This window comes from Aethalodelphis obliquidens, unplaced genomic scaffold (genome assembly GCF_003676395.1).
Source record: "Aethalodelphis obliquidens isolate GAN/ISIS:26980383/991018 unplaced genomic scaffold, ASM367639v1 scaffold46, whole genome shotgun sequence".
Taxonomy (NCBI): Eukaryota; Metazoa; Chordata; class Mammalia; order Artiodactyla; family Delphinidae; genus Aethalodelphis; species Aethalodelphis obliquidens.
This window is the reverse complement of record NW_020837990.1, coordinates 15972655-15998406: the sequence shown is the minus strand read 5'-3', so window position 1 is coordinate 15998406 and position 25752 is coordinate 15972655. Positions and strand designations below refer to the sequence as shown.

General features: G+C 34.3%; 1 protein-coding gene across 3 annotated transcripts in view; it reads left to right on the top strand.

Annotated features, from left to right (window-relative positions):
• CUL5 (cullin 5) overlaps window positions 1-25752 on the top strand; it is a 96677-nt gene that overhangs the window by 57326 nt on the left and 13599 nt on the right. For all 3 annotated transcript variants that reach the window (XM_027082404.1, XM_027082405.1, XM_027082403.1), the window contains 5 exons: window positions 8251-8344; window positions 9742-9872; window positions 10129-10236; window positions 13126-13190; window positions 24591-24723. In XM_027082404.1, the coding sequence (XP_026938205.1) occupies window positions 8251-8344; window positions 9742-9872; window positions 10129-10236; window positions 13126-13190; window positions 24591-24723 (531 nt within the window). The remainder of the gene's footprint in view (window positions 1-8250; window positions 8345-9741; window positions 9873-10128; window positions 10237-13125; window positions 13191-24590; window positions 24724-25752) is intronic.

The window sequence follows — 25752 nt, the reverse complement described above, 5'->3', positions numbered from 1 at the left end:
AATAAATGACTAATGAGAACATATTGTATAGCACAGGGAACTCTACTTAATGCACTGTGGTGACCTAAATGGGAAGGAAATCCAAAAAAAGAGGGAATATATGTATATGTATAGCTGATTCATTTTGCTGTATAGTAGAAACTAACAGAACATTGTAAAGCAACTATATGCCAATAAAAATTAAATGTGTCCAGATCATAGCACACACACACGGACCAAGAAATTGTCACAGATTGGAGGAGACTAGGAAAACTAACAACAAAATGTAATCTGGGTTTGTAGATAGCATCCTGGAATAGGAAAGACTGGTGAATTTCTAATAAGGTCTGTAGTTAAATAATATTGTACTAATATTATTTTCCTGGTTTTGATAGTTGTGCTGTAGTTATGTAAAAAGTTACCATTATGGGAAATAGGGTGATGGATGTATAGGTACTCTCTGCTATTTTTACAACTTTTATGTAAGGCTAAAATCAAAATAAAATGTAAAAAAATAAAGAATATTGTGAAGAATGCCTTTATTATTTGGGAAGCATCAGTGGAGATGATCATGTGGCATTTTCCTCCGTTGAACTAATTCAGGAAATCACATTAACAGAGTTCCTAACATAATAGCATTCTTTCATTTTAGGATAGAACAGAAAGTCCCCCTGTCTTTTTTTTTTGGCCACACTGTGCAGCATGTGGGATCCTAGTTCCCTAACCAGGGATTGAACCCGTGCCCCCTGCAATGGAAGTGTGGAGTCTTAACAACTGGACCTCCAGGGAAGTCCCAAAGTCCCATTTTTAATGGATAAAAATTTATACCCCAAAGGGATTTTGACATATACTATATATAGCCAATAAAAGTTACTCTCAAGATATTTCTGTTTTTTATATATAAAATGTTTAAATGTTTGGTTTAGCATGTAATAACAATATTTTTAGGATCCTTTTATAGATTTATCCTAATTCAACTTTCATTTGGATTTGCTTGTTGTCAATACAGCAGATTCTAATAGAGATGAATTGAAGAAAAGTGAGTTATGCTGTTTGGATAGGGTAATATATTGATATTTTGAACTGAAATCTCTAGGCCAGAGATTTTCAATGAAGATAGTATCTACCTCCAGAGAGTGTTATTGAAATTTGTGGAGGCTTTTTTTTTTTGGTTGTCACAATGATTGATTTTTAGTGAATGGAGTCCAGGAATGCTACATGTCTCACAGTGCTCAGACTGTCCCACATAAATAAGAATTAGCCCATATCCCAAAAATAATATTCAGTGCTCCCGTAGCCACTCATGTAAATGAAAATCTTGTTTACACTTAGATATCTGAGTCTAGAATTTAATTTCATTTTACTTTTAAACCAGAACATTTTTGCATGATATTAGTAATACACTTCATTTTCTAGGTATGTTGTTGTGTAAATTGAGCAATGAAAATATATTTTTTGTTTGGAATCTTAAATTTTTTTCACTGTTGGAAATTTATATCATCTATAGTGATACTGCTCATGGTATCTGTGTCACCAATGAACCTGTGTTAAATTGAGGTCAGGACCATGAATGCTGCCAGTTTGTCCCTCCAGTTTGTGACCTGAGAGGAGTCTTGTTCCACCGGTTTTAATTAGCCTAGCTCTAATTGGCCTAGCTTGGGTTGAGTGCCCAAACTTGGATCAAATGCTTTGTGTGTGTGTCTTTGTACACATGTGCAAGCATGCTTGAGTTGTCAATGTGTTTGTAGTAGGTATGATATAGTAATACTTGACTCATCCAGAAGATAACCCTTTTAGCAACTTTAGCTACTTGCAGTTCAGTGGAGAACTTAAACAGTAAGTTAGGCCAAGAGTTCTGAGCAGCTGCATTGCATTAGGTGTCTGACAGGCCCAGTCTTCAACTTTTGCTTATAGGAGAACAACTTAGCCCCACCCAGATCCAGCTTAGCCCCAACACAATTCTAATGAGCTTGATTATCACTGGATGGGCCTCTAGCAAATGAGCACCGTATATTAGTAAAACCAGGTAAGAGGCTTCAGAGCTGTGCTGCTTGAAGTGGCATTATTGACAGAAAAGTGACACGTAACAGTAAGAAAAGAATGAGAAAAAATATTTTTAAAAATTACTTAAAATTTTTTTTCTGTGGCTATTAGTATTTTAGGTGATAGTCCTGTATAGCTTGGTTTTACCTGAAGGCAGTCATTTATTGTGCACCTAAATTATGTCAGGCCTTGTGCTAGTGGGGATAAGAACGTAGAACGGGTTCCTATCTTCAAAGTAACACTAGAATAAAATGGATTGTTTATACAGTGGAATAATGGAATAGAGAGTGAAATGGTGATGGCAGGTCTTCATTTCTTCTCATTGACCAGAGCTCTGATAGGGAAGCAGTGTATTACACTGGTTAGGGACATACATGTTGGAAGAAGATGAGGATTTGAATTCCATTGTCATTTTACCAGCTGTGTGCCCTTTGTCAATTTCTTCAACCTTTGTAATCCTTGTTTTCCTAACTGTAAAGTGGGGTAATACCCACTTGTGTTTAATGAACTACTATATCAAAACATTAAGTGCTGTGCCTGGCATGGTAGTTTTTACTGTTAGGGCTGTGGTTTACAGACGTTGCTTACTGATTCTCAGAGAGATAGACACTATTTTGCTACCTGTGCAAAATATTGATAAAAAATGGAATTAGCAACAAGGTCACAAGTCATAAGTTGTTAACATTAAAGTAAGTAAAGTACTTGTTAACCTTCAGTATTTAAGTATATTAAGGGTGGTATTTAAAAAGTCAGGGTGAGTCTAACTGACTGCATTGGTCTATGTAGAGAGTTACTTGTATAACTAGTTGAGAAGTGAAGCAAGAAACACTGGTTATAAAGGTTTAAAAAAACCTTTTTAAAAAAAAAGAAGTTAATTTTGAGAATAGCCTACCACACATGGAATAAATGAATTCTTGAATACATAACCATATCCATGTATGGTTAGAGACCTGATAATGATAAAGTAGAATCTTAAGGTGGAGTAATCTAGGATGATTTTTAATTCAACTCCTCTATTTTATAGCTAAGGCAAAAGCAAATTATAACTTACAGGGAATTACATAACTAACAAAAATCAGAACTGTTCCTATTGTTTTTATTAAACTTCAGTGAAGTAGCATTGTGCAAATTGAATATCACTAAAAAAAGACTCTAGTACATCAGTTAGCCTACCTATCCCACCTTTCTCATCTTCACAGAGCTATGCATTCATTCATTCAACAAATACTGAGTGCCTGCTGTGTTTTATGGCAGGCATCATCTTTGAAGAGTTTTGCTATAAAGGAAGGTAAAACATCAAGCACATTGATAGTTAAAGTGTTTCACCTTGCAGACCTCTGGGGAGATTGCTATGGATTTAGAAGTTGTGCTCATCTCAGGCAAAATACAGGAGTTGATGACATATGGCAAAAAGTTTTTTTCTTCACGGAAGCTAGCAAAAGGAGACAGAAAGGGAATACAAGGTGAGAGAGATGGTTTATCACTATCCTTTCCATTCAAGACGTATTTTTCAAATAACAAGTATATACTCAGGGTTGACTCTGTATGTAGAACTTTGGTAAATGATGGGGAGAAAAATACAAAAGAGGAATAACATGGTCCCTGCCCTCAAGAAACTGACCCTCTTGTTAAGACAAGACTCTTTGGAGATAAGGAGAGAACTCTATCAAGCAACCTCCCTTTCTTCTTTTTGCCTACATAAAATAGTTTTCTAAAGGATTTTCAATACACAGGGATCTATACCATGATTCTTCTCTTTATTTTTATTTATTTTTTGCGGTACGCGGGCCTCTCACTGTTGTGGCCTCTCCTGTTGCGGAGCACAGGCTCCGGACGCACAGGCTCAGCGGCCATGGCTCACGGGCCCAGCCGCTCCGTGGCATATGGGATCCTCCCAGACCGGGGCACGAACCCGTGTCCCCTGCATCGGCAGGCAGACTCTCAACCAGTGTGCCACCAGGGAAGCCCTTCTCTTTATTTTTTAAAAAAATATTTGTTATGAAACTTTTCAAATATTTTCGGAAGTAGAGAAAATAGTATAATGAACCCCACCCTCCAAACCTAGCCAGCAACAATGATCATCATTTTGTCATACTTGCTTGGTTGATCCTTTTCTTCTTTTCTTTCCTTTTTCCCCTTTCCTCCTTTCCTATCCTTTCTTTTCCTTCCCTTCCCTTTCCTTCTTTTCTTTATTTTTTTTAAATTAAAAAAAAAATTTTTTTTTTGGCCAGGCTGTGCAACTTGCAGGATCTTAGTTCCCTGATTAGGGATTGAACCTGGGCCCTGGCAGTGAAAATGTCAAGTCCTAACCACTGGACTTCCAGGGAATTCCATCTTTTCTTTCTTTTCTCTCTTTCTTCCTTTCCTCTAGCATTTAAAGAAGTTATGATGTACATTTTTACTCTAAACACTTCTATATTATAACATTACTTTTATTGCCTGTATATATTTCATCATATATATGTACTATAATATACCTAACTACTTCTCTAATGATGGGAATTTTCATTATTATTTGTTATTATTATGGTTTTTTTAAATAAATAGTACTTCCTGGAATGTATTTACATGTTTATATCTTATATCCTGATATATTTTTAAAATCTTTATGTATACATCTTTCTTACATGTGGCATTCTATTAGAATGGAATTTCCTGGAAATGAGATTGCTGAAGCAAAGGGTATGCACCTTTTACAGATTGCTATATAAGACCAAACTGATTTTCAGAAATGTTGTTGTAATTCTGATTCCCATTAACAATATACGTGTTTATCTTTGCTGATCTGGGTTTTTTCAGTCTATTAATTTTGCCAATTTCCCAGTGTCATAGATTTTAAAATATTTTTTAACGTGCATTTAAAAATTACTAGGGGACTTCCCTGGCAGTCCAGTGGTTAAGACTCTGCGCTTCCAATGCACGGGGCGCGGGTTCGATCGCTGGTTGGGGAACTAAGATCCCACATGCTGCATGGTGCAGCCCCCCCCCAAAAAATGCTAATGAGGCTGGGTATCTTTATTTTTTTAGGATTGACATTAATTGTTTAATTCAAGGGAATATCCATCTGCTAGTTCCTATCATTAAGAACATTGGATTTTCCACTACTTTATTCTTATTATGGACCATTTGTATTTCTTCTTTTGTGAGTTGAGGCTACTCTTTCATTATTTTACTTCTTTATTCAAAAAACCATAGTATCTTGATTTCCTATCTCTGATTTTCAAGGCCCTTCATAATTTGGCCATAACTTATTTTTCTAACTTAATACTGTCCAGTAGGAGTCATTCTACCCAATAAGGAATATTTTCTTATTCATATACCTCATTCTATTCGTTTTTTTCTTGGATTCATTCTTTTTAAGTAATGTTTTACATTTCTTTTCTGCCTATTCAAATCCTTCAGAATTCTTAAAGCCCATCTTGCGAGTCTCCCCAAATACTCTAGCCTTCATCCATTTCCTGTTATTTGAATTCCCACTGTACCAATTGTTTCTACAACTTGATTTAGTAGCAAATTATAGGCTACTTTGTTGTGTTATTCATCAAGCACCAAATGTGTTGAGTCCATGAATATATAGCTGGATGGAACACAGTCTCTGTCCTTGTGAAGTTTATTTATAGTGTAGTAATAATTGTTTATTTCCATCTCTTTGCTTTATTGGTGAAATTGAACTTTTCATATACCTCTGTTATGTATGAAGTATGCACACATTTTAGATACACTATAGTTACATATCCCAAACTGGATTGTAAGAGCATTGAGTGTATAAACCATGTTTTATCTTCTCTATTCCTTACAACACTTAACTCATTTCTGAGCACATAGCCATTACTAAGTATATACCTGCTCTCTTAATGTAGTATCAAAAGTTGTAGGCTTGGAGTCACATACCTGGCCTCATATTACAGCTCAAGACCTTATGAACTAATTGTGTAACATTTGTAAGTTACTTAGCCTCTGTAAGCTTGTTTCCTCATATGTTAAATATCTGCTTCATAAGGTTTTCATGAGTTAAATGACATATGGGTTAATCAGATAATGTATGTAAAGCATTTACAGAGTAGGTGCTCATTAAAAGATATTTGTTATTATAATAACTTGTTTAACCTTTCAAGCTAGAAAGTGTTTCAGTAACCTTTATATCCCTAACTCCTTTCATCTAAGCAGTTACCAAATTCTGCTCAGTTTACTTCAACTATCTTGTCAATTTAGCCTGTCGTTTATGTTATGTTATGTTATGTAATGTTATGTTATTTTTTTGGTCGCACCACGTGGCTTGCAGGATCTTGGTTCTCTGACCAGGGATTGAACCAAGACCCATGGCAGTGAGAGCCCGAGTCCTAACCACTGGACACCTAGCCTCCTTGGTCTCTCCTTTAAATCCTCATTGTAACCCACAATAAGAAATACATTTTTTATTGTGACTTAGTATATGCTTTGTTTATTTGCTCATATCTGAAACAATGTTATGAAATAATATTGTTTTTGTATGTGATGCACTCTGATTTTTTTTTTGTTCTGTTCTATATTAAAAAAAAAAAACAAGCTGTTTCACAACAGTTTGAAACACATGACACATGATTTTTGGAGTCTGCAAAATTTGGACTACTCCTGAACTAGATTATGTTCAAGTGTAAATTTTCAGTGAAACAGAAAACAGAGATTATTTTAGAAAACAGAAAATAGAGCTTATTTTAGAAAACAGAGCTTAATCTGATTACACTTTGTTTCTTCTTCATTAGTTGTATATAGTTAGATTTACCTATTCTCTGTCGAAGGTGGGAGTGTTCCATTGTGCATATTCCAGGGCTGGTATAGAATGAGATTACTCAGTAATTGGGGCAGAGCTTCCCACCCTGGCAGAAATTTCTCAACTATTTCATATGTATGTTGTTCTTCTTAGGACAGAAATTGACATACATGGACTTTAAAGTCATTAGTGTAATTCTCATAGAGGGAGGGATCTGAAAAAATTCCTTTTATTGTGGAAATTTTTTTAACATTTTAAAAAGTGGAAACAGTGATATAATGAATCTCCATTACATAAATTTAACTTCAGTAATATAACAACATTATGTCAATTCCAAGAGGAATTTTTAGCAAAGAACTTTTAAGGCACACACAATTCCCTTCCTTAATACAGACAAATGATCTGTTTTTCAGAAGAGAGGTATCAGCCTTAATGTACCTTGTGTTAGTAATCACAACCTGTTCATTTTGATACCTGCAAGAAGAATAAATATATGACACGAAGGAGCAGTGGTGGAGTGGAGCCAGCCAGAACATTAGACCCTGACCATCTTAACTTGCAATCTTTCAACAGCCATGTTTGCCAGTCTCCCCACCACCACTCAGTACCACCTACCTTGCTGACATTAGACTGACCTTTTAAAAATGACTTGGTGGGGGAATAGAAGCTCATTACATTTATCTTCTGTTTAAAACCTTCCCTACCTATAGAGTAAAATCCCAAACCATAGGTTTTCATTCATAATCTGGCTCCAGTCTACCTTTCTCTCCCACTCTCTTCATATTCAGCTTTTTTTTCTTAGAATACCCAATCCATTTTAAGATTTGTACTTTTCAATATCCAATTCAGATTTCTTCTTGTGGATGAGACCTTTTTAACTACCCAGAAAAAAATAGTAGTTCCTTTGTTTGTTTCTGTTTGTGTGTGTGTGTGTTTTGCCACTTAACTGAGTTGTATTTATTAAAGTTTGCTTCCCTCCCCACCCTCAATAAGACAGTGATCTTCTCCAAAGCAGAGGTTATAGCTTATTCTTTGTATCCTAACACTTCTTTGGTGCTCACAGCAATGAAACCTACTATGTGTTGAATGGATGTTCATACTTCTAGCATTTTAGAATCTAATTCCAACACAGGTTCTCTCCAGATGAGAGTTCATTAAAGTTTAGTTTTTCAGTTTGTTTTGTAGATTAAAAAGTTTTTTCTCCTCCCCTTGTTGGGGACTTTCATTAAAATTTCTAAAGAGAACCTAAGTTCTATAGCCTTTTCCTTAGGGGGAAGTATGCTTTGGTAAACTAAAATAGAGTATCCATCTTCAGTAATCCTCTAGTAAAGGTAAGTAAAATCTACTTTCAGTATTCTTAGTTTTTTGCTGTTGTTGAACATTGTGGTTTTGTGGGACTATGAAGCAAAATGGAGTGGAATAGATCTGTGCCTTATTGTTGCTTATAATAGCCTTGACCAATTTTTGATGTATTTCAGCTCATGGAATGCTGTGTAAATGCCCTGGTGACATCCTTTAAAGAGACTATCTTAGCAGAGTGCCAAGGCATGATCAAGAGAAATGAAACTGAAAGTAGGTAAAACATCACATAAAGTTCTCATACTCTTTTAAGAGGATATCTTTGAAGCACATCACTTTTAATAAATTGCTGTTAGATCATTCTTTTATACATAGGTATTTTTGTTATGGCAAACTGCGTAAAGAAAATGATAAAAATATTTAGCATAGTTAGAAACACTGTAAAGAAAATCTTCTTTATAAACTTATATTTTAAGCATTTCTCCCCATTATGTATCAGTATGTTTGTGTGCGTTCACATGCGAATTTCAGTTTGTTCCCAAAAGTAGGACGCTACTTTTAAAGGCTAATTTAAATGGTAAACGTATGGTATAGGATAGAACTAGGTATTTTGACTTTTGTGTGGAACCTTGTGGCAAATATTTTTAAAAAGTAATAAAACACTCTATGTTGGTAATCTTCATCCCTCTCCCCCAAAATATCTTATAATTTAAGATTTCTGAAGTGTATTTTTTATTACTTAAATGTTATTTTTTTATTACTTAAATATGATAAAGTTCTGTTTTGGGAGGTAACAAGTACATTAATACCAAAAAGCATACAGTAAAAATTACCCATATACTTACTACTCAGAGACAACCACTTTTAACATTTTGATGTATTACTCTCTAGATTTCATTGCATAAAATTGCAAGGTCCTATTTAATCTCTAGTTGTCTTTCAAGTACGTTTTTCAGTTCACTTAAGTCTTACACTCTTCAGAAGTATTTTGGAGTAAAAGCAAGTTTCTCATTTGGCATAAATGAAATATTTGAATTTCTGTATGCCAAACTAAGTAGAGTTATGTCTGATCCAAGGTGGACTCACTTCAGAAGGATTTATTTAGTGGTAACCATTCTGTGAGGTAAGATTATTGTGAAGGTCAATTAAATGGGTTAATAGGAGAAAGTGCTTTTTGCAAACTGAAAAATTCTTTATGAATACAGTTGTATATTACCTTGTTACTCTGAACAATCTGAGGACATTATTTTACCCCTTAGTGATGTGACTGTGTATTGTGTATTTAACATTGCATCTACTTTATGAAATGTAACTAATTTTCTGTGTAGACTTTTGTATTTCTTAGAATAAATATATTCCATTGCATTGAAGGTCAAATGACTCACCTTTTAAGAGGAGTTGGGTTTTGCAGTGTGTGATCACTTTAATTAGAGTTTCTTTTAAAAATAATTTTTGTCAGACTGATATGGTAGATCAGGAAGTTATAGTACTTAACGATAACAAGTCCTAAACTAGTCTGCACCCACAGAATACTATTAAAGCTATCAACTTCCAGCTAATATTTCCCCACACTCTTATTATCATAGGCATTCTAGATCCATGATACAAATCAAAGAGAAAGTCTGTTCTGATGGATGAAATGATTACATGGGTGTGTTCTATCGTTTCAGAATTACATTTGATGTTTTCATTAATGGACAAAGTTCCTAATGGGATAGAGCCAATGTTGAAAGACTTGGAGGAACATATCATCAGTGCAGGCCTGGCAGATATGGTAGCAGCTGCTGAAACTATTACTACTGTAAGTTCTCCTCAATGACAATGATAGATATATATCAAAGTTATTTTGTAAATGCAGGATAAGGTATTTAAAATCGGGTATTTTAAATTGATGGCAAAACAGTAATGCTGGAACACCTTTCTTAATAAGAAAAAAATATTTCAGAAAAGTTACCAAATTTTAAAGCTATAGTGTGTTATGAGAATTATGTTTATATTTTATCATTTTTTGTATTTTATTTTTAAACTCAACTTAATATACAACACTTTATTTTTAGGACTCTGAGAAATATGTTGAGCAGTTACTTACACTGTTTAATAGATTTAGTAGACTTGTCAAAGAAGCTTTTCAAGATGATCCACGATTTCTTACTGCAAGAGACAAGGTATATATTCCTGTATGTTAACACTTGTCATAATTTAATTTTAATAAGAAACTTGCATCATGATGCTATTAAATTACAAACTAAAAAACCTAGCAACTCTGATTTTTCATCAGTGGAGGGCAACCATATTATATTTGGTTTCTTATATGCTTTTGTAAGCATTGGGTATGCTTGTGAACCAGAATTTAGCTAGAAAGTTGCTTTCTTAATTTTTCAAGAATGTCTTCCTGTTTTTGAATATTATTGATTATTGAATTCTTATTCATCCTTCCTTTAAGACTCAGCTCAAAGTATACTTCTCCTGGAATTTCCTTGATACTCTGCCTCCCCCCACATCCTATCCCAAGCAGAATTGATTTCTCTGTCCTGTTTCCTTTCATAGGGCTCTTGTGAGAGTTGTATCACATTTATTCTTGCTTTCCATACCTTCTTTCCCATCATTATAGTCTAGGATAATGATAATGAAACAGTATTATCCTTACAGTCATTATCTTTTTATTATTTTAAAATAAATTTATTTATTTTATTATATTATTTATTTATTTAATTTTGGCTGCGTTGGGTCTTCATTGCTTCACGTGGGCTTTCTCTAGTTGCGGTGAGCGGGGGCTACTCTTCGTTGTGGTGCACTGGCTTCTCCTTGAGGTGGCTTCTCTTGTTGCGGAGCATGGGCTCTAGGTGTGCGGGCTTCAGTAGTTGTGGCGCGAGGGCTCAGTAGTTGTGGCTCACGGGCTATAGAGCACAGGCTCAGTAGTTGTGGTGCACGGGCTTAGTTGCTCCGCGGCATGTGAGATCTTCCCAGAGCAGGGCTCGAACCCGTGTTCCCTGCATTGGCAGGTGGATTCTTGACCACTGCACCACCAGGGAAGCCCCGTATCTTTTTAAATATCATAAACCTATCACTAGAATTACCATTAGTTTTTCCCCCTCTTCAACTACCTTTCCTTACTTCCCAAGTGAAATTATTTTCTAGACTCTAAAAACACAATCAACTTTCTCCAGTAGCATTTTTTAAAAATTACTGTCTACCTTTAGATAAATATTTGGGTAGAAAGAAAGGTAGATAGGTAGGTACCTAGGTAGATAAAGTAGGAAAAGGGTTAAGGGAGTATGGAGGTAATGAGATCATTTGAAATATTAAATTGAGTGGCCTGCAAAGGGCTTTATATGAGGTGACATTCAAATCAAGATTGAAGTTGATTAAGGAATATGTCATGTGGCTCTCTGAGGGAATAATACTCTAGTCTGAGGGGAGAGCAAATGCAGAGGCTCTAAGGCAGGATTATACCTGTCATGTTCCAGAACCAGAGAAGAAAGAGATCATTGTGGCCAGAGTGGATTGAGTGAGGGGGAGAATAGTAGGAAATCAGAGATAAGTAGTCAGAGATAACAGGAGGCCAGATCATGTAAGACTGAGCCATGGTAAGGAGTTTCATTTGTACTCTGAGTAGGATAGAAAGTCATAGAAATATCTTGAACCAAATGACAGGATCTGACTTACATTTTTATCAGGATCACCTGCCTGCTGCAAAAAGAATAGACTGAAGGGGGCAAGAGAGGAAGCAAGGAAATGGGTTAAGAATCGATTTAAGTAATTCAGTTAAGTAATGATGGAAGCTCTGCCCAGAACGATAGTAGGTGAAGGTAGTCAAAAGTGGTTGGATTTTGATTATATTGTAAAAATAGGCTATACAGGACTTGCTAATGGAATCAGATGTGGAATGTGATAGAAAGATATCAGTCAAGGATGACACTCAGATTTTTGTTCTGATCCATTAGAAGTATATGCTTGCTGAGATGAGGGAAGATGAAGACTTTGTGAGAAGCAGGTTTTGGGGAGATGGTTGAAGAGAGATTAGGAACTCAGTTCTGGACAAGTTAACTTTGAAATGCTTGTTAAACGTCCATATGGCAACATCAAATCTGGAGCTTAAGGGAGGGGACGGGCCTGCAAAAATAAATCTGGGAGCTTCAGCATATAGATGGTTTTTAAAGCACTGACAGTGGCTATGATCTCCAGAGTAAGAGTGAAGATAGCAAAGAGAAGAGATCCAAGGACTGGTCTGGGGCATTTTAAAATTAGTTATCATAACGATAAGGAACCAGCCATCTTTCCTGAGGAGAGAGGCGAATGAGTGGAATGACCAGGAGAGTGCTGTGCTAGAAAACAAGTGGAAAAAGCACTTTCCAGGAGGAGGGCAGGATCTGCTGTTTTAAAATGCTGCTGATAGGTCAGATAAGATGGGGATTAACCATTGTCTTCAGCAACATGGAGGTTGACAAGAATGATTAGTTGGAGTAGTAGTGTGAAAGCCTGTTTAGAACAGTTTCAGATAAGAATGGTAGTAGAGAAATTAGCGACAGTGAGTTAGATAATTCTTCTAGGAGTTTAGCTTAGAGAGAGAGAAATATGGGGAAGTAGCTGAAGGTGGACAAAGCCAAGAGAGAGTTTTTAAGATTTAAAGAATAATATGTATGCATATTGAGGCTGTAGAAATAATGGAGGGGGGAAAATTGATGATACAGGAGAAAAAGGAGGGAATTCTGATTACTTTGGTTTTCTCAGTGAATTAGGAAGCCACATCATCAGCTGAGAGTATGCATGGGAGAGGAAATACTGGAGGTTTGAAGAGAAAGGAGGTGGTATGAAAATGTTTTCTAGGAGAATGTGTGGACAAGAGAAAATGTTATGGTTGTCAGGCAGCATTAATACCTCACTTGAGAATAATGATAATCATGACATGAGAAAGAGCATGTTGAAATCATTGACTTGGCCAGATACATCATTAAAAATAAAAACTAATTTGTATTTTATGTATTTTTAGAATTATAATTATCTATTTTAAGTATTAAAAATAATGTTCGTATCTTATTTTATATTATTTGTAGGCATATAAAGCAGTTGTTAATGATGCTACCATATTTAAACTTGAATTACCTTTGAAGCAGAAAGGGTAAGTCTTTTAAATCACATGTTTAAAATTTTTACATTAAAATTCTTAAATTTTTTGGAGTGTATTATATGTTATTGGATATGCAAAGTGCCCTGTTTCCCTAATCCTATCAGGTTTGTTTTTCATTTTTTTAACTTTTATGATTTTTGCCACCTTTGATTATTAAAAATTCTGTCTTGATTTTAAATTTTATATTATCTCCTCTATGACCAAAGAATGTTGACCTTATTTTTTTAAGTAAAAAACGTTTTGTTCTTAATCTTTTTGAATCTCTTCTTGATTTTTCCCTCCTCGTTATTCACCAAAGTTATTTTATAACCTACAAAAGCATAGAATATGACTCTATTCACCATACTGATTTTAAGGGAAATCAATTTTAATGTAAATTTTTATATATTTTTTTTAGTTGATCTCTCATTGGTGAGATCTCAATCTCAAGTAAGATAGATTTATTTGTGCTACTATTACAGAAAATCTGAAAATGAAAAGTTAATGAAATATTAATTAATCTGAGCTAGTTATAGTATCTTCAGAGTTGTACTAAGTAGTGCTAAAGGTTAATTGGAAAAACTTCTTTCTTAATCTTAAATAAATTTTATACACAATGCTAAAATATTCAAAAATAGCATTTCTCAAGAAGGAAAAGTAATTGTTCAGGGCTTTGTTGTTTTTTTTTAAAAATCATTTTCATTTTGTATTTTTTTGAACCGTGTAAGTTATTTGAGTGCCATCACAGTGGAAGACACCTACCTGGGTCATACAGTTTTATTGGCATTGTTTAGAAGGGCATTTATTGTGTTCTCTTTATAAATATGAAACATATAACACTACATCTTAGAGATCTCTTCATGTGAATACATAAAGGTCTTACTTATTCTCCACTACTTCCAGCATTTTTTAATGAAAATATTCAAACTGAAGAGTAAAGTCACTCTGTTGCTTTATTTATATGTATATGTATCTTTATATGTATATTTATATATATATATATATGTATATTTATTTATATGTATCTCCCTATACATCCATCAGTCAACTTTTAAATGCATTTCAAAAGAAGTTGCAAGCATCAGTAAACTTTGCTCCCTAAACACTTTAGCATGCAGTCATTAATTGAATTTTGTGTTTGTTTTGAGGTAAAATTTACCTACAGTCATATCCATAAATCATATCTTAGGTGTATAATTTTGTCAGATTTGACAAATGCCTACATCCCTATTAAGATATACAATATCTTCATCATCCTTGAGAATTACCTTATGTCCATTCCCAATCAGTTCCACCTCCTTCCAGAAGGCAACTATTGTTCTGATTATTTCAACATAGGTTAGTTTTGCCTGATCTAGGACTACATATAAATGGAATTCATACAATATGTACTTTTTGTGTACAGCTTTTTTCAACTCAGCATAGTGTTTTTAAGATTTATCCATGTTTTTTTGTATCACAGTGGTTTGCTTTCCAAAGTGGTTGTACTGTTTTACACTCCCACCAGCAAAGTATAAGAATACCACTTAATCCGTGTTCTCGCCAGTGTTTAGTGTTGTCATTTTAATTTTAGTCATTCTGAATGTATGTAGTATTATCTCAGTATAGTTTTGATTCCCATTTCCCTCATGTCTATTGATATTGAACACTTTTTTGGTATTTTTGGTACTCTTATTTTCTTTAAAAAGTGTTCAGATTTTTTGCCTGTTTTTTTTCTATTGGGTTGTTCCTTTTTAGTAGTGAGCTGTGAGTCCTTATATATTCTGTATGTAGGTCCTTTATAAGATATATGCTTTTCTTTTGTGGATTTTGCTTTCTATGTTTTGTCTAGGAAACCTTTGTCTACCTCTGACACTAGGACAAGATAACCTTCTGTTTTCTTCTAGAAGCTTTATAATTTTTAGCTTTCATATTTACATTTAAGAGCCACCTTAAATTGATATTTGCATATAGTGTAAGTTAGGGATTAACTTTCATTTTTTTCTTTTCTGTATGGATAGCAAGTGGTTTCATCACCATTTGTTGGAAATACTTCCCATTCCCTACTGGGTTGCTTTAGTGTCTTATGTGAAAAATCAAGTGACTTAAAAATATGTATGTTTTTCTGGACTTTCTATTCTATTCCATTGAATTAAATGGGTATCCTTTGGCCATTACAAACAGCCATGATTAATATAGTTCTGCAGTAAGTCTTTAAGTCAGCTGGTATAACTTTGTTCTTTTTTTTCCTTGAGTGCTTTTGATATTCTGGTATTTTGCTAGTATATAAAAATATGGTTGATTTTTGTATATTGATCTTACCTCCTGTTACCTTATTAAAGTTATTAGTTCTAGTAGTTCTTTTTTAGATTTCTTGAGATTTTCTATGTAAAAAATCATGTAATCTTTGAATAAGGCAGCTTTATTTCTTCCTTTCTCATCTTTATACCAGTTATCTCTTTTTCTGGATTGATGCACTGGCTAGGATCATAAGTACAGTATTGAACAGAAGTAGTGAGAGTGGGCATCCTTGCCTTTTTTGGCAAGCTTAGGGGAAAAGCCTTAATATTTTGTCATTAAGTACAAAGTTAGGTGAGGGTTTTTCATAGATGCCTTTAATTGGGTTTTTTTAAATTCCTAATTTGCTGAAAGTTTGATAATGAATGGGTGTTGACTTATTAAATGCTTTTTCTGTCTTAAAATGACCAGAAGGTTTTTCTTCCTTATTCTTTTGATGTGGTGAAATACATTGATTTGGGGGAGGGGTGTGGGGAGATAGAAGAGAGATTTATTTAAAGGAATTGGCTTATGTAATTGTGGGGGCTGGCAAATCCAAAGTTTGTAGGGCAGGCTAGCAGGCCGGAAATTCTTGGGCAGGAATTATTATACATCTTTGGGCAGAATTTCTTCTCAGAAAGAAACCTGAGGGAAACATCAGTTCTGCTTTTTAATTTTTATTTTATATTGGAGTATAGTTGATTTACAATGTTGTGTTAGTTTCAGGTGTACAGCAAAGTGATTAAGTTATACATATACATATATCCATTCTTTTTCAGACTTTTTTCCCATTTAGGTTATTACAGAATATTGAGTAGAGTTCCCTGTGCTATAGAGTGGGTCCTGTTGATTATTTATATATATGTATGTGTGTGTGTATATATATATATATATATATATATATATATATACACCATATATATATATATACACCATATATATATATGTTAGTGTGTATATGTTAATCCTAGACACCTGATTTATTCCCCCCACACACACACATTTCCCCTTTCATAACCGTGTTTTTGAAGTCTGTGAGTCTCTTTGTTTTATAAATAAGTTTGATTAATTTTTTTTAGATTTCACATGTAAGTGATATCATATAATATTTGTCTGACTTACTTCACTTAATATGATAATTTCTAGGTCCATCCATGTTGCTGCAAATGGCATTATTTCATTCTTTGTTATGGCTGAGTAATATTCCATTGTATATATATACCACATCTTCTTTATCCATTCCTCTTTTGATGGACATTTAGGTTTCTTCCATGTCCTGGCTATTGTAAATAGTGCTGCAGTGAACATTGGGGTCCATGTATCTTTTCAAATTATGGTTTTCTCTGGACATATGCCCAAGAGTGGGATTGCTGGGTCATGTGGTAGCTCTATTTTTAGTTTTTCAAGGAGCCTCCATACTGTTCTCCATAGTGGTTGTATCAATTTACATTCCCACCAACAGTGCAAGAGGGTTCCCTTTTCTCCACACCCTCTCCAGTATTTATTGTTTGTAGACTTTTTGATGATGGCCATTCTGACTGGTGACATTGTATTTTTGATTTGCATTTCTCTAATAATTAGCAATGTTGAGCATTTTTTCATGTGTTTTTTGGCCATCTGTATGTCTTTTTTGGAGAAATGTCTGTTTAGATCTTCTGCCCATTTTTTGATTGGGTTGTTTGTTGTTTTTGATATTGAGCTTCATGAGCTGTTTGTATATTTTAGAGATTAATCCCTTGTCAAGTCACTTCATTTGCAAATATTTTCTCCCATTCTGTGGATTGTCTTTTCATTTTGTTTATGGTTTCCTTTGCTATGTAAAAGTTTTTAAGTTTAATTAGGTCCCATTTGTTTATTTTTGTTTTTATTTTCATTACTCTAGAAGGTAGATCCAAAAAAGATATTGCTGCAATTTATGTCAAACAGTGTTCTGCCTGTGTTTTCCTCTAAGAGTTTTATAGTGTCCAGTCTTACATTTAGGTCTTTAATCCATTTGGAGTTTATTTTTGTGTATGGTGTTAGAGAGTGTTCTAATTTCATTTTTTTACATGTAGCTGTCCAGTTTTCCCAGCACCATTTATTGAAGAGACTGTCTTTCCTCCATTGTATATTCTTGCCTCCTTTGTCATAGATTAATTGACCATAGGTGCATGGGTTTATTTCTGGGCTTTCTATCCTGCTCCATGGATCTATATTTCTGTTTTCGTGCCAGTACCAGACTGTTTTGATGACTGTAGCTTTGTAATATAGTCTGAAGTCAGGGAGCCTGATTCCTTCAGTTCCGTTTTTCTTCTTCAGGATACATTGATTTTTTTTAAGAAAACATTTAACCAAGGTTGAATTCTTGGGATAAATTCTACTTGGTCGTGCTGTATTATTCTCTTTATATATTCCTGGATTTAATTTGCCAGTGTTTTGTTAAATATTTTTTGTCTATATTTGTGGATTTACCATTTTCTTTCTGGCCTTTGTGCCTTGTACAATTTTCATTTTTTTGATATTTGTCCTTTTCTGGTTTCAGGATTATGCTGGCCTCAAAAAGTATTGAGAGTTATTCCCTCCTTTTGTATGTTTTAAAAGAATTAGTTTAATTGACATTACTTCTTCCTTAAATGTTTGGTAGAATTCATTAGTAAAACCATTTGGGTCGGGAGTTTTCTCTGTGGGCAGGTACTGATCACAAGTTCGATTTCTTTAATAGATACAGGCTTTTCAAAATTTTAAATTTAATCTAGTTGTAGTTTTGGTGAAGTGGTGCTTTACAAGGAATCTTTTCTTCTCAGTTGTTGAAATAACGTACATATAGTTGTAAGTTTATTATCCTTTTCTCTTTGGAAATACATTAAAACTTTTTTTTCTGGAACCATTTGAGAGTAAGTTGCTCATTATTCCAAGTACACTAGTGTATATTTTCTACAAATATAATCACAATACAACTATCAAAGTCAGAAAATTGTCTTTGATGCATAATAACCATCTACTCCTCAGATCCCTTTAAATTTATTGATAATGTTGTATTTTTTATAGCAGAAGGATCCATCGCAGAATCATGTGTTGCATTTAGTTCTTATATTCCTATTTCTTTGGTGTGGAACTGTCTCTCTTCTGACTCTCATTATCTTGACATTTTGAAGATTACAGTCCAATTATTTTGTAGGATGTCCCTTAGTGTGAGTTAATCTGATGTTTTTTATGATTAGATTCAGGTTTGCATCTTTGGCAGAAGTGAAAGTTTATTATTCTCATTGAATCTTTTTTTTGGCCACGCCACATGGCTTGCTGGATCCTAGTTCTCTGACCAGGGATTGAACCTGGGCCCTCAGCAGTGATAGCATGGAGTCATAACCCCTGGACCACCAGGGACTTCCGTCATTGCATCTTATGTGAGGGAGGGTGCATGATTTTGATTTATCCCAGTACTGATTTAGTTTAGTTTGATTACCTAATTAAGTTGGTATATGCCAGACTTATCCACTCATTCTTTTTCTTTTTGTAATTAAGTATTTTTTGACAGGTACTTTAAAACTGTAAAGATCCCATCATTGCTCATTAAATTTTCAATTCGTACATTGATTTATCATCTCAGTATGAACTCATAGTTTACTATTTTTATTCAATGGGTTATAATTTACTTTTTTTTTTGGTGGGGGTGGTGGGTTGCTGTGCTGCATGGATTACAGGATCTCAGTTCCCTGACCAGGGATTGAACCCAGGCCACAGCAGTGAAACCACCAAATCCTAACCACTAGACCACCAGGGAACTCCCATAATTTACTTTTATTCTTTGTTTTGAGTTTTAGATTATCCTAGATTTCACTAATGGGAGCTGGTTTCTGGGTCCTTTTAAAGTAAATTCTTCTTTCTTTTTGGGATGTGAAGATTTCCGGATTCATTTTGTACTTTCCCTTGCCTTAGCCTCAGGGTTAGCCATTTTTTCACAGAGCTCTAGTTGCTTTTAGTGGACGTTGGTATTTAGTGGACAAAATCTGTTGCTAGGTGTATTAATTGCTATTGTGGTGTCACTGCTCCTAGAGCCTCTCAGTGGACAAGCTAAAGGTACACATATGCATTTGCAACTACAGTACCTGGCCTTGTTTCTTTGTGGATGCATTCCTCACCCTGCTGAGGCTCTGACTCCCCAGACTGGGCCACCCCCTACATGAATGCCTTCCTCATCCAACTGGAGCCTTAATGCCTCCCGTTGTACCTTCTCCTTGCATGGACACCCTCCTTACCTATTTGGTCTCTTCTCTCATACTCCATACATGGCCACTCCTTCATGTCAACACACCCCTTAACTGTTTGGTCTTTGATGCCTGGATGCTAGGCCTTTCTAGTGGCTCTGACACCTCATGCAAAGTTGCAGACCTGCAAGGATGGCTCTTTTACTCTGCTTGGGCTTTCATGTCCTTGGTTAAGTTTATTTCTAGGTATGTTTTTCTTTTGGATGTTATTATAAATGAAATTGTTTATATAATTTCCTTTTGGATTGTTCATTGCTGGCGTATGAAAACGCAACTGATTCTTGTGTGTTGATCTTGTACCCTGCAACTTTGCTAATAAATTCAGTCATTGGCTCTAGTAGCTTTTCTGTGGATTCTTTAATACTTTATATATAGAAGGTCATGACATCTGTGAATAGAGATACTTTTACTTCTTTCTTTCCAATTTGGATGTCTTTATTTTTCTTGCCTAATTGCTCTAACTAGAACTTCTAGCTCTAGATAGAACTTCTAGCACAGTGATGAACAGCAGTGGTGAATGTTGACATCCTTGTCTTATTCCTGATTAGTATGTTAGCTGTAGTTTTTTTCATAACTTCGTTATTCTTAATAGCAGCATGGTGTTATGTCTGGTACATATGGCATAGTTTATTTAATTGATCCTTTATTTCTACACTAAGTATTTTCTGATACTTTGCTATTACTAATAATAGTGCTCCAGTGAATAATATTGTACAGTTGCCATTTTATATGTTTCTACAGTCTAAATTCCCAGAAGTGGGGATTACTTTCTCTTTATTTTTTTTATTCTAAGGTGACCAGATCCTGTCTTTAGCTCCAGATTAAGTAGGAAATTTCTGTGGAATAAAATGAGTATTATTAGATGATTCAGGCAGCAGAACATGAGTGTTGTAGCTATTGGAGGTGGTAGAGGTAATGTTCTAGAAGAATAAAGCTGCTAGTATCATCCAGGTTATTTGGGAGAGTCACTTCTGAGGAGGAATATAGTAGTTCATGGTGAGCCAGTGCTTCCACTGAGAACAATCAGGGAAATCAGGTAAATTTAGGAAATACTCATTTTAATATTATCAAAGAGCTACAGAAGCAACTAGAACAAAATAATGAAAGTTATAGAAATGAGAGAGAACCTTCAGAAGTTAGCTGATGCTTTGTAGCTGTGTTTCCCTGAAAAAAAGTAACTGAGAATCTAGGTTTCACTCAGGCTGAGCAGTACTGCTGGGGGACAGTAGAGCTTTTGGTGGTCACACAGGACTGGAATGACAAAACTCAACTAGGATCTCAAGTGAAAGCCCAGGAGGGACATTCCTTAGATTCAGTGGGTAACCAGAGGTAGACTGATTCTTACCAAAACTACAACCCATCCTTGAACCAAAATAGTTTGATTGGATTAAAGTGATCAGCCTCTGCCATAGCAGAACAAAGGGTGAACACACATTCTTAATGGAAGATAAACTAGTCTGGTGCCTCTGTGATTCTTTTTTTTTTTAATTGAAGTACAGTTAATTTACAATGTTCTGTTAATTTCAGGTATACAGCAAAGTGATTAAGTTATACATTTATATTTTTTTCAGATTCTTTTTTCCTGTAGGTTATTACAAAATATTGAGTATAGTTCCCTGTGCTATGTAGTAGATCCTTGTTGATTATCTGTTTTATATATAATAATGTGTATGTGTTAATCCTAAACTCCTAATTTATCCCTCTCCCCCTTCATGATTCTTTTATATGCAGTGCGTAGTATTCAGTACATTACTAGTCCTGTGATGGCAGAGAAATTTATGGTCAACTAAGAGAAAAATAATTTCAGAAGCAGACTCTCAGGTGATCCCACTATTGGAGTTAGTAGATAAGGACTTTAAAATAATTAAGATTAATAACTTAACCACAGTGATATATCACTCACGCCCACTAGGATGGCTAAAATTAAAAAGACATTAACAAGTGTTGGTGAAGATGCGGAGAGAGATTGGGATCATTATAGTTGGTACACAGCTACTGTGGTAACACTTTTGTAGTTTCTCAAGAAGTTTAACATAAAGTTAACATGTGACCCATCAGCTCCACTCCTGGGTATATACCCAAAAGAAATGAAAACATATATCTACTCAAAAACTTGTACATAAATGTTCATAGCAGCATTATTGTTAATAGCCAAAAAATGGAAACAACCCAAATGTCCATTATCTGATGATGGATAAGCAAAATGCGGTATATCTATGCGATGGAATTTTATTTAGTCATAAAAGGAAAGAAATTCTGATACATGCTACAACTTGAGTGAAACCTTGAGATGTGAAATAAGCCAGACACAAAAGGACAAATTTTTTATGATTACATTTATATGTAGTATCTAGGATAGGCAAATTTATTGATACAGAAAAGTAGAATAGACATTACCAGGAACTGGGGATAGGAGGGAATGGAAGGTTATTGTTTAATGAGTACAGGGTTTCTGTTTAGAATAATGAATAAGTTCTGGACATAGATAGTGATGATATTTGCAGAACATTGTGAATGTACTTAAGGCCACTGAATTGTACACTTAAAATGGCTAATATGCTAAATCTTTTGACCATGATAAAAGGATAATTTTTTGAAGGAATGAATGGATATGTGCTATGATCTGGATGAATCATAAAAACATTATGCTAAGTAAGAGATACCAGTCACAAAAGGTCACATATTGTATGCTTCCATTTATATGAGATGTCCAGAATAAGGAAATCCATAGAGACAGAAAGTCGATTAGTTATAACTAGGGACTGGGAGGGAGGGATAGCTGGAAAATGAGATTTGACTACTAATGAGTATGGGGTTTGTTTTTGGGGTAATGAAAATGTTTAAAATTTTATTTTGATGATAGTTGTACAACCTTGTGAATATACTTTAAAGAAACATTGAATTACACACTTCAGATGGATAAATTGTATGGTATGTGAATTATATCTCAGTAATCTTAAATAGATCATGAATAATAATGAGTAAGTAATACATATTGATAGACAAATAGGTGGAAATTGTTACCTGAGAAAAGGTAAAATATCTATAGCGATATGTAATTGGAATCATAGAGAAAGGAAAAGGAGGCATGAGCTATTGACCAAAATTTTTCCAAATTGCCAAAAGATGCCAACTTGTATTCAAGCAACTCTTTGAATCTCAAGCATGATAACTACAAATTAAACCATTCCTAGGTACATCATAGTAAAACAGCTAAAAACTGGAAAAAAACAAAACACAAAAAGCCAGAGATCGGGGGAATGACACAATACCAAAGAAACAACAATAAAAGACTGAAAACTGTCTTCTCAACCTGTTGAATTGGAGGAAGGGAGATAGACTACTGCAGTTATTACAGCAGTTCATATAGAAGCTAGCTAGGTATTGGCAATGTGAATAGATTGGAGGAGATGGATAGATTCTTATGAAGTAAGTTAGTGGTCTTTAGACTTGCTATATCTACCTCGAGGGATACAGAAAGAATTCGCAAGAGTATGCCAGTGTAGCTACTTTTAAGGAAATCACTTTCTAAATCCTCAATTTCCACATCTACTTTTTTCTGAAATTGAACCCTCTGGTGGAAGTATTGCAGTTTCTCCTTTCACTTCTCCTTTCCAGAATTACTCTTCCCTATTTTGTAAAGAAAGGCATATCTCTCTTCATTCTTACTATGGTATGTGCCTTGAATTGTAAAATGCCTCCAAGTCGTTTAAGAAAGGAATATTTTGAAATATTGGTATTGTTGTACAGAAAATGAATTTCTAATGACTAGATGTTATATCCTTTTGCAAAATGGTTTCTAATTATTTGCTTTCAACACAATTGATGGCTAATTTGATCCATTATTAAAAAATAACTTTTTTTGTTAGATCAGTATATGTTTTTTTAGCAAATAACTCAGGAGGTGCTCAATGAATTGAGTAACATTATAAGAAAAACTTCTTCTAGTCCTATCTATAAATATGAATAAGATTTTTTAGGTAAAAGACATAAATTTATAAATACAAAAAGTAGAAGTAAAATTGATGATTTCCTGCATTCATAATTGGGAGGGGAAAAAAGTTTCATCCACTTCATAGACAAAATTTTGCATATGCATATGTTTTATACACACACAATATAATTATGTTGTTTTGTTAAGTCGTGTACTTATAATTTGGACAACTCATTTCTGATAACAGTTGAATTTTATATATAAGAAGTTTTAAAATGTTGAATTTAAATTTATTTACATATATAGTTTAGAGAAGTTTGATAAAGAATAAATGAAAGACTTTCAAACATAAAATATGATACACTCGTTTTAAAGTTTTGTTAGGAAAGTGAAATAGAGATGTAAGTTCATTGTTTAAGGAAAGTTTGTTTACAGTTGTTTTTAATGAAGGATGATATATATCATATCACTGTGAAATTTAGGTTACATTGGATATGTCTCAAAGAGTGAAGTAACAGTTTTAACATAAATAGATTGATGTTCTGAATCAGATCGTGAAAAACAGGGGAGAATGCTACCTGTGTGACATCTTGCAAATAAATCGAACACTGAGTGCTTTAAAAAAAAAGTTTTAAATGTTAACTTATAAATATGCAAGGATTTACACAGTTTTTCAAAACTATTTTAGAAGCATCTTAATAAAATCTTTTAAAGATCATTGACAAAGCTGCCACTAGAGTGAGGCAAGGTGGCACATAGGTTACAAAATACAAGGAGGTCTCACTCTCAGTGTTCTCCAAGTGCACTTATGGGAACCTAAGAGTGAGTGCCTCCTTAAACTATGCACCCTAGATGTAGACTTGCTTACCCTAGTCCCATTGGATCTATACAACATAAGAAATCTGTGAAAAATTGGCTTTAGAAAAAATATTTGCAGATTCAGTCATTTTCATCAACTGCTTTTAATTTCTTTTTTAGGGTGGGATTAAAAACTCAGCCTGAATCAAAATGCCCTGAGCTGCTTGCCAATTACTGTGACATGTTGCTAAGAAAAACGCCATTAAGCAAAAAACTAACCTCTGAAGAGATTGAAGCAAAGCTTAAAGAAGTGGTACATAAAATTTTTTTAACTTGAAATTTTTAAATTATCTTTGAATTTGTGTTTTGCTTATAAGGCTTTCTGTGATAGCCTCAGTTTTTTTTTTTAACGTATATCTCTAAGCAACTAATATTATGAAATTTTACCAGTGCAAGATCTCTATAGAGCAGTTATTTTTCTTACTGAAAATTTTTATTCTGTAGCTGCCAGAAAGGGAAATAATATTTAATTCTTCCCCTTTCTTGATTATTTTTAAAAGTCAGTTAAATTCTAGCTTGTATTAAAGGACAAAAAAAGGGAAAATGGAGCTAGCTGGTAGTATTTGGAATGATATTTGAGAGACCAGGAGTTTTTCACTTCTTTTTTTTTTGTGAGAGCCCAAAATAGATAGCCAGGGATAAATGAATGTAGATAAAAAGTTAGTTGCTTTCATATTTATTTGTCTCTGCTTGTTATTGTAATATGATATAAGCCAAGGACATCATATCAAAGAGGAAAAAATTAGTAAGTAAAGATATAGAGAAAGTATAGACAAAGAGGGTTAGAGGGGGGAGTTCCATGGCAGTCCAGTGGTTAAGACTGCTTTCACTGCTGGGCCCAGGTTCAATCCCTGGTCAGGGAACTAAGATCCCATAAGCTGCATGGTGCAGCCAGCAAAGCGGGGAGGTGGAGTGGGGGGTGGTTAGAGAGAAGATTAGCGTTAGAATAAAGTGAAGAAGAAATGTAGAAGAAAAAAATGGGGAAGAACCATTGATTTTCATGTAAAGTTTTATCACACTTTATATTAAATCTCAAAACTTAATGTTTCTAAGAACTAAAAGGTTATTTGGTTACAGTCTCAAATTTGCTAACTTTTGAAGTATTAAAGTATTGTAGTATTTCAGGACTGGTTATTTTTCAGAGATGGGCAATTTACTAAACCTCTCTCTGTATTTGATTATATAAATTTCTGAATTTTGACAATTGGGGATGTAGAAAGGTCTAAATGAGAGGGATGGCTAAGAATGTATGTAAATTGAAAGTAACTTTTTTTTCTGTACA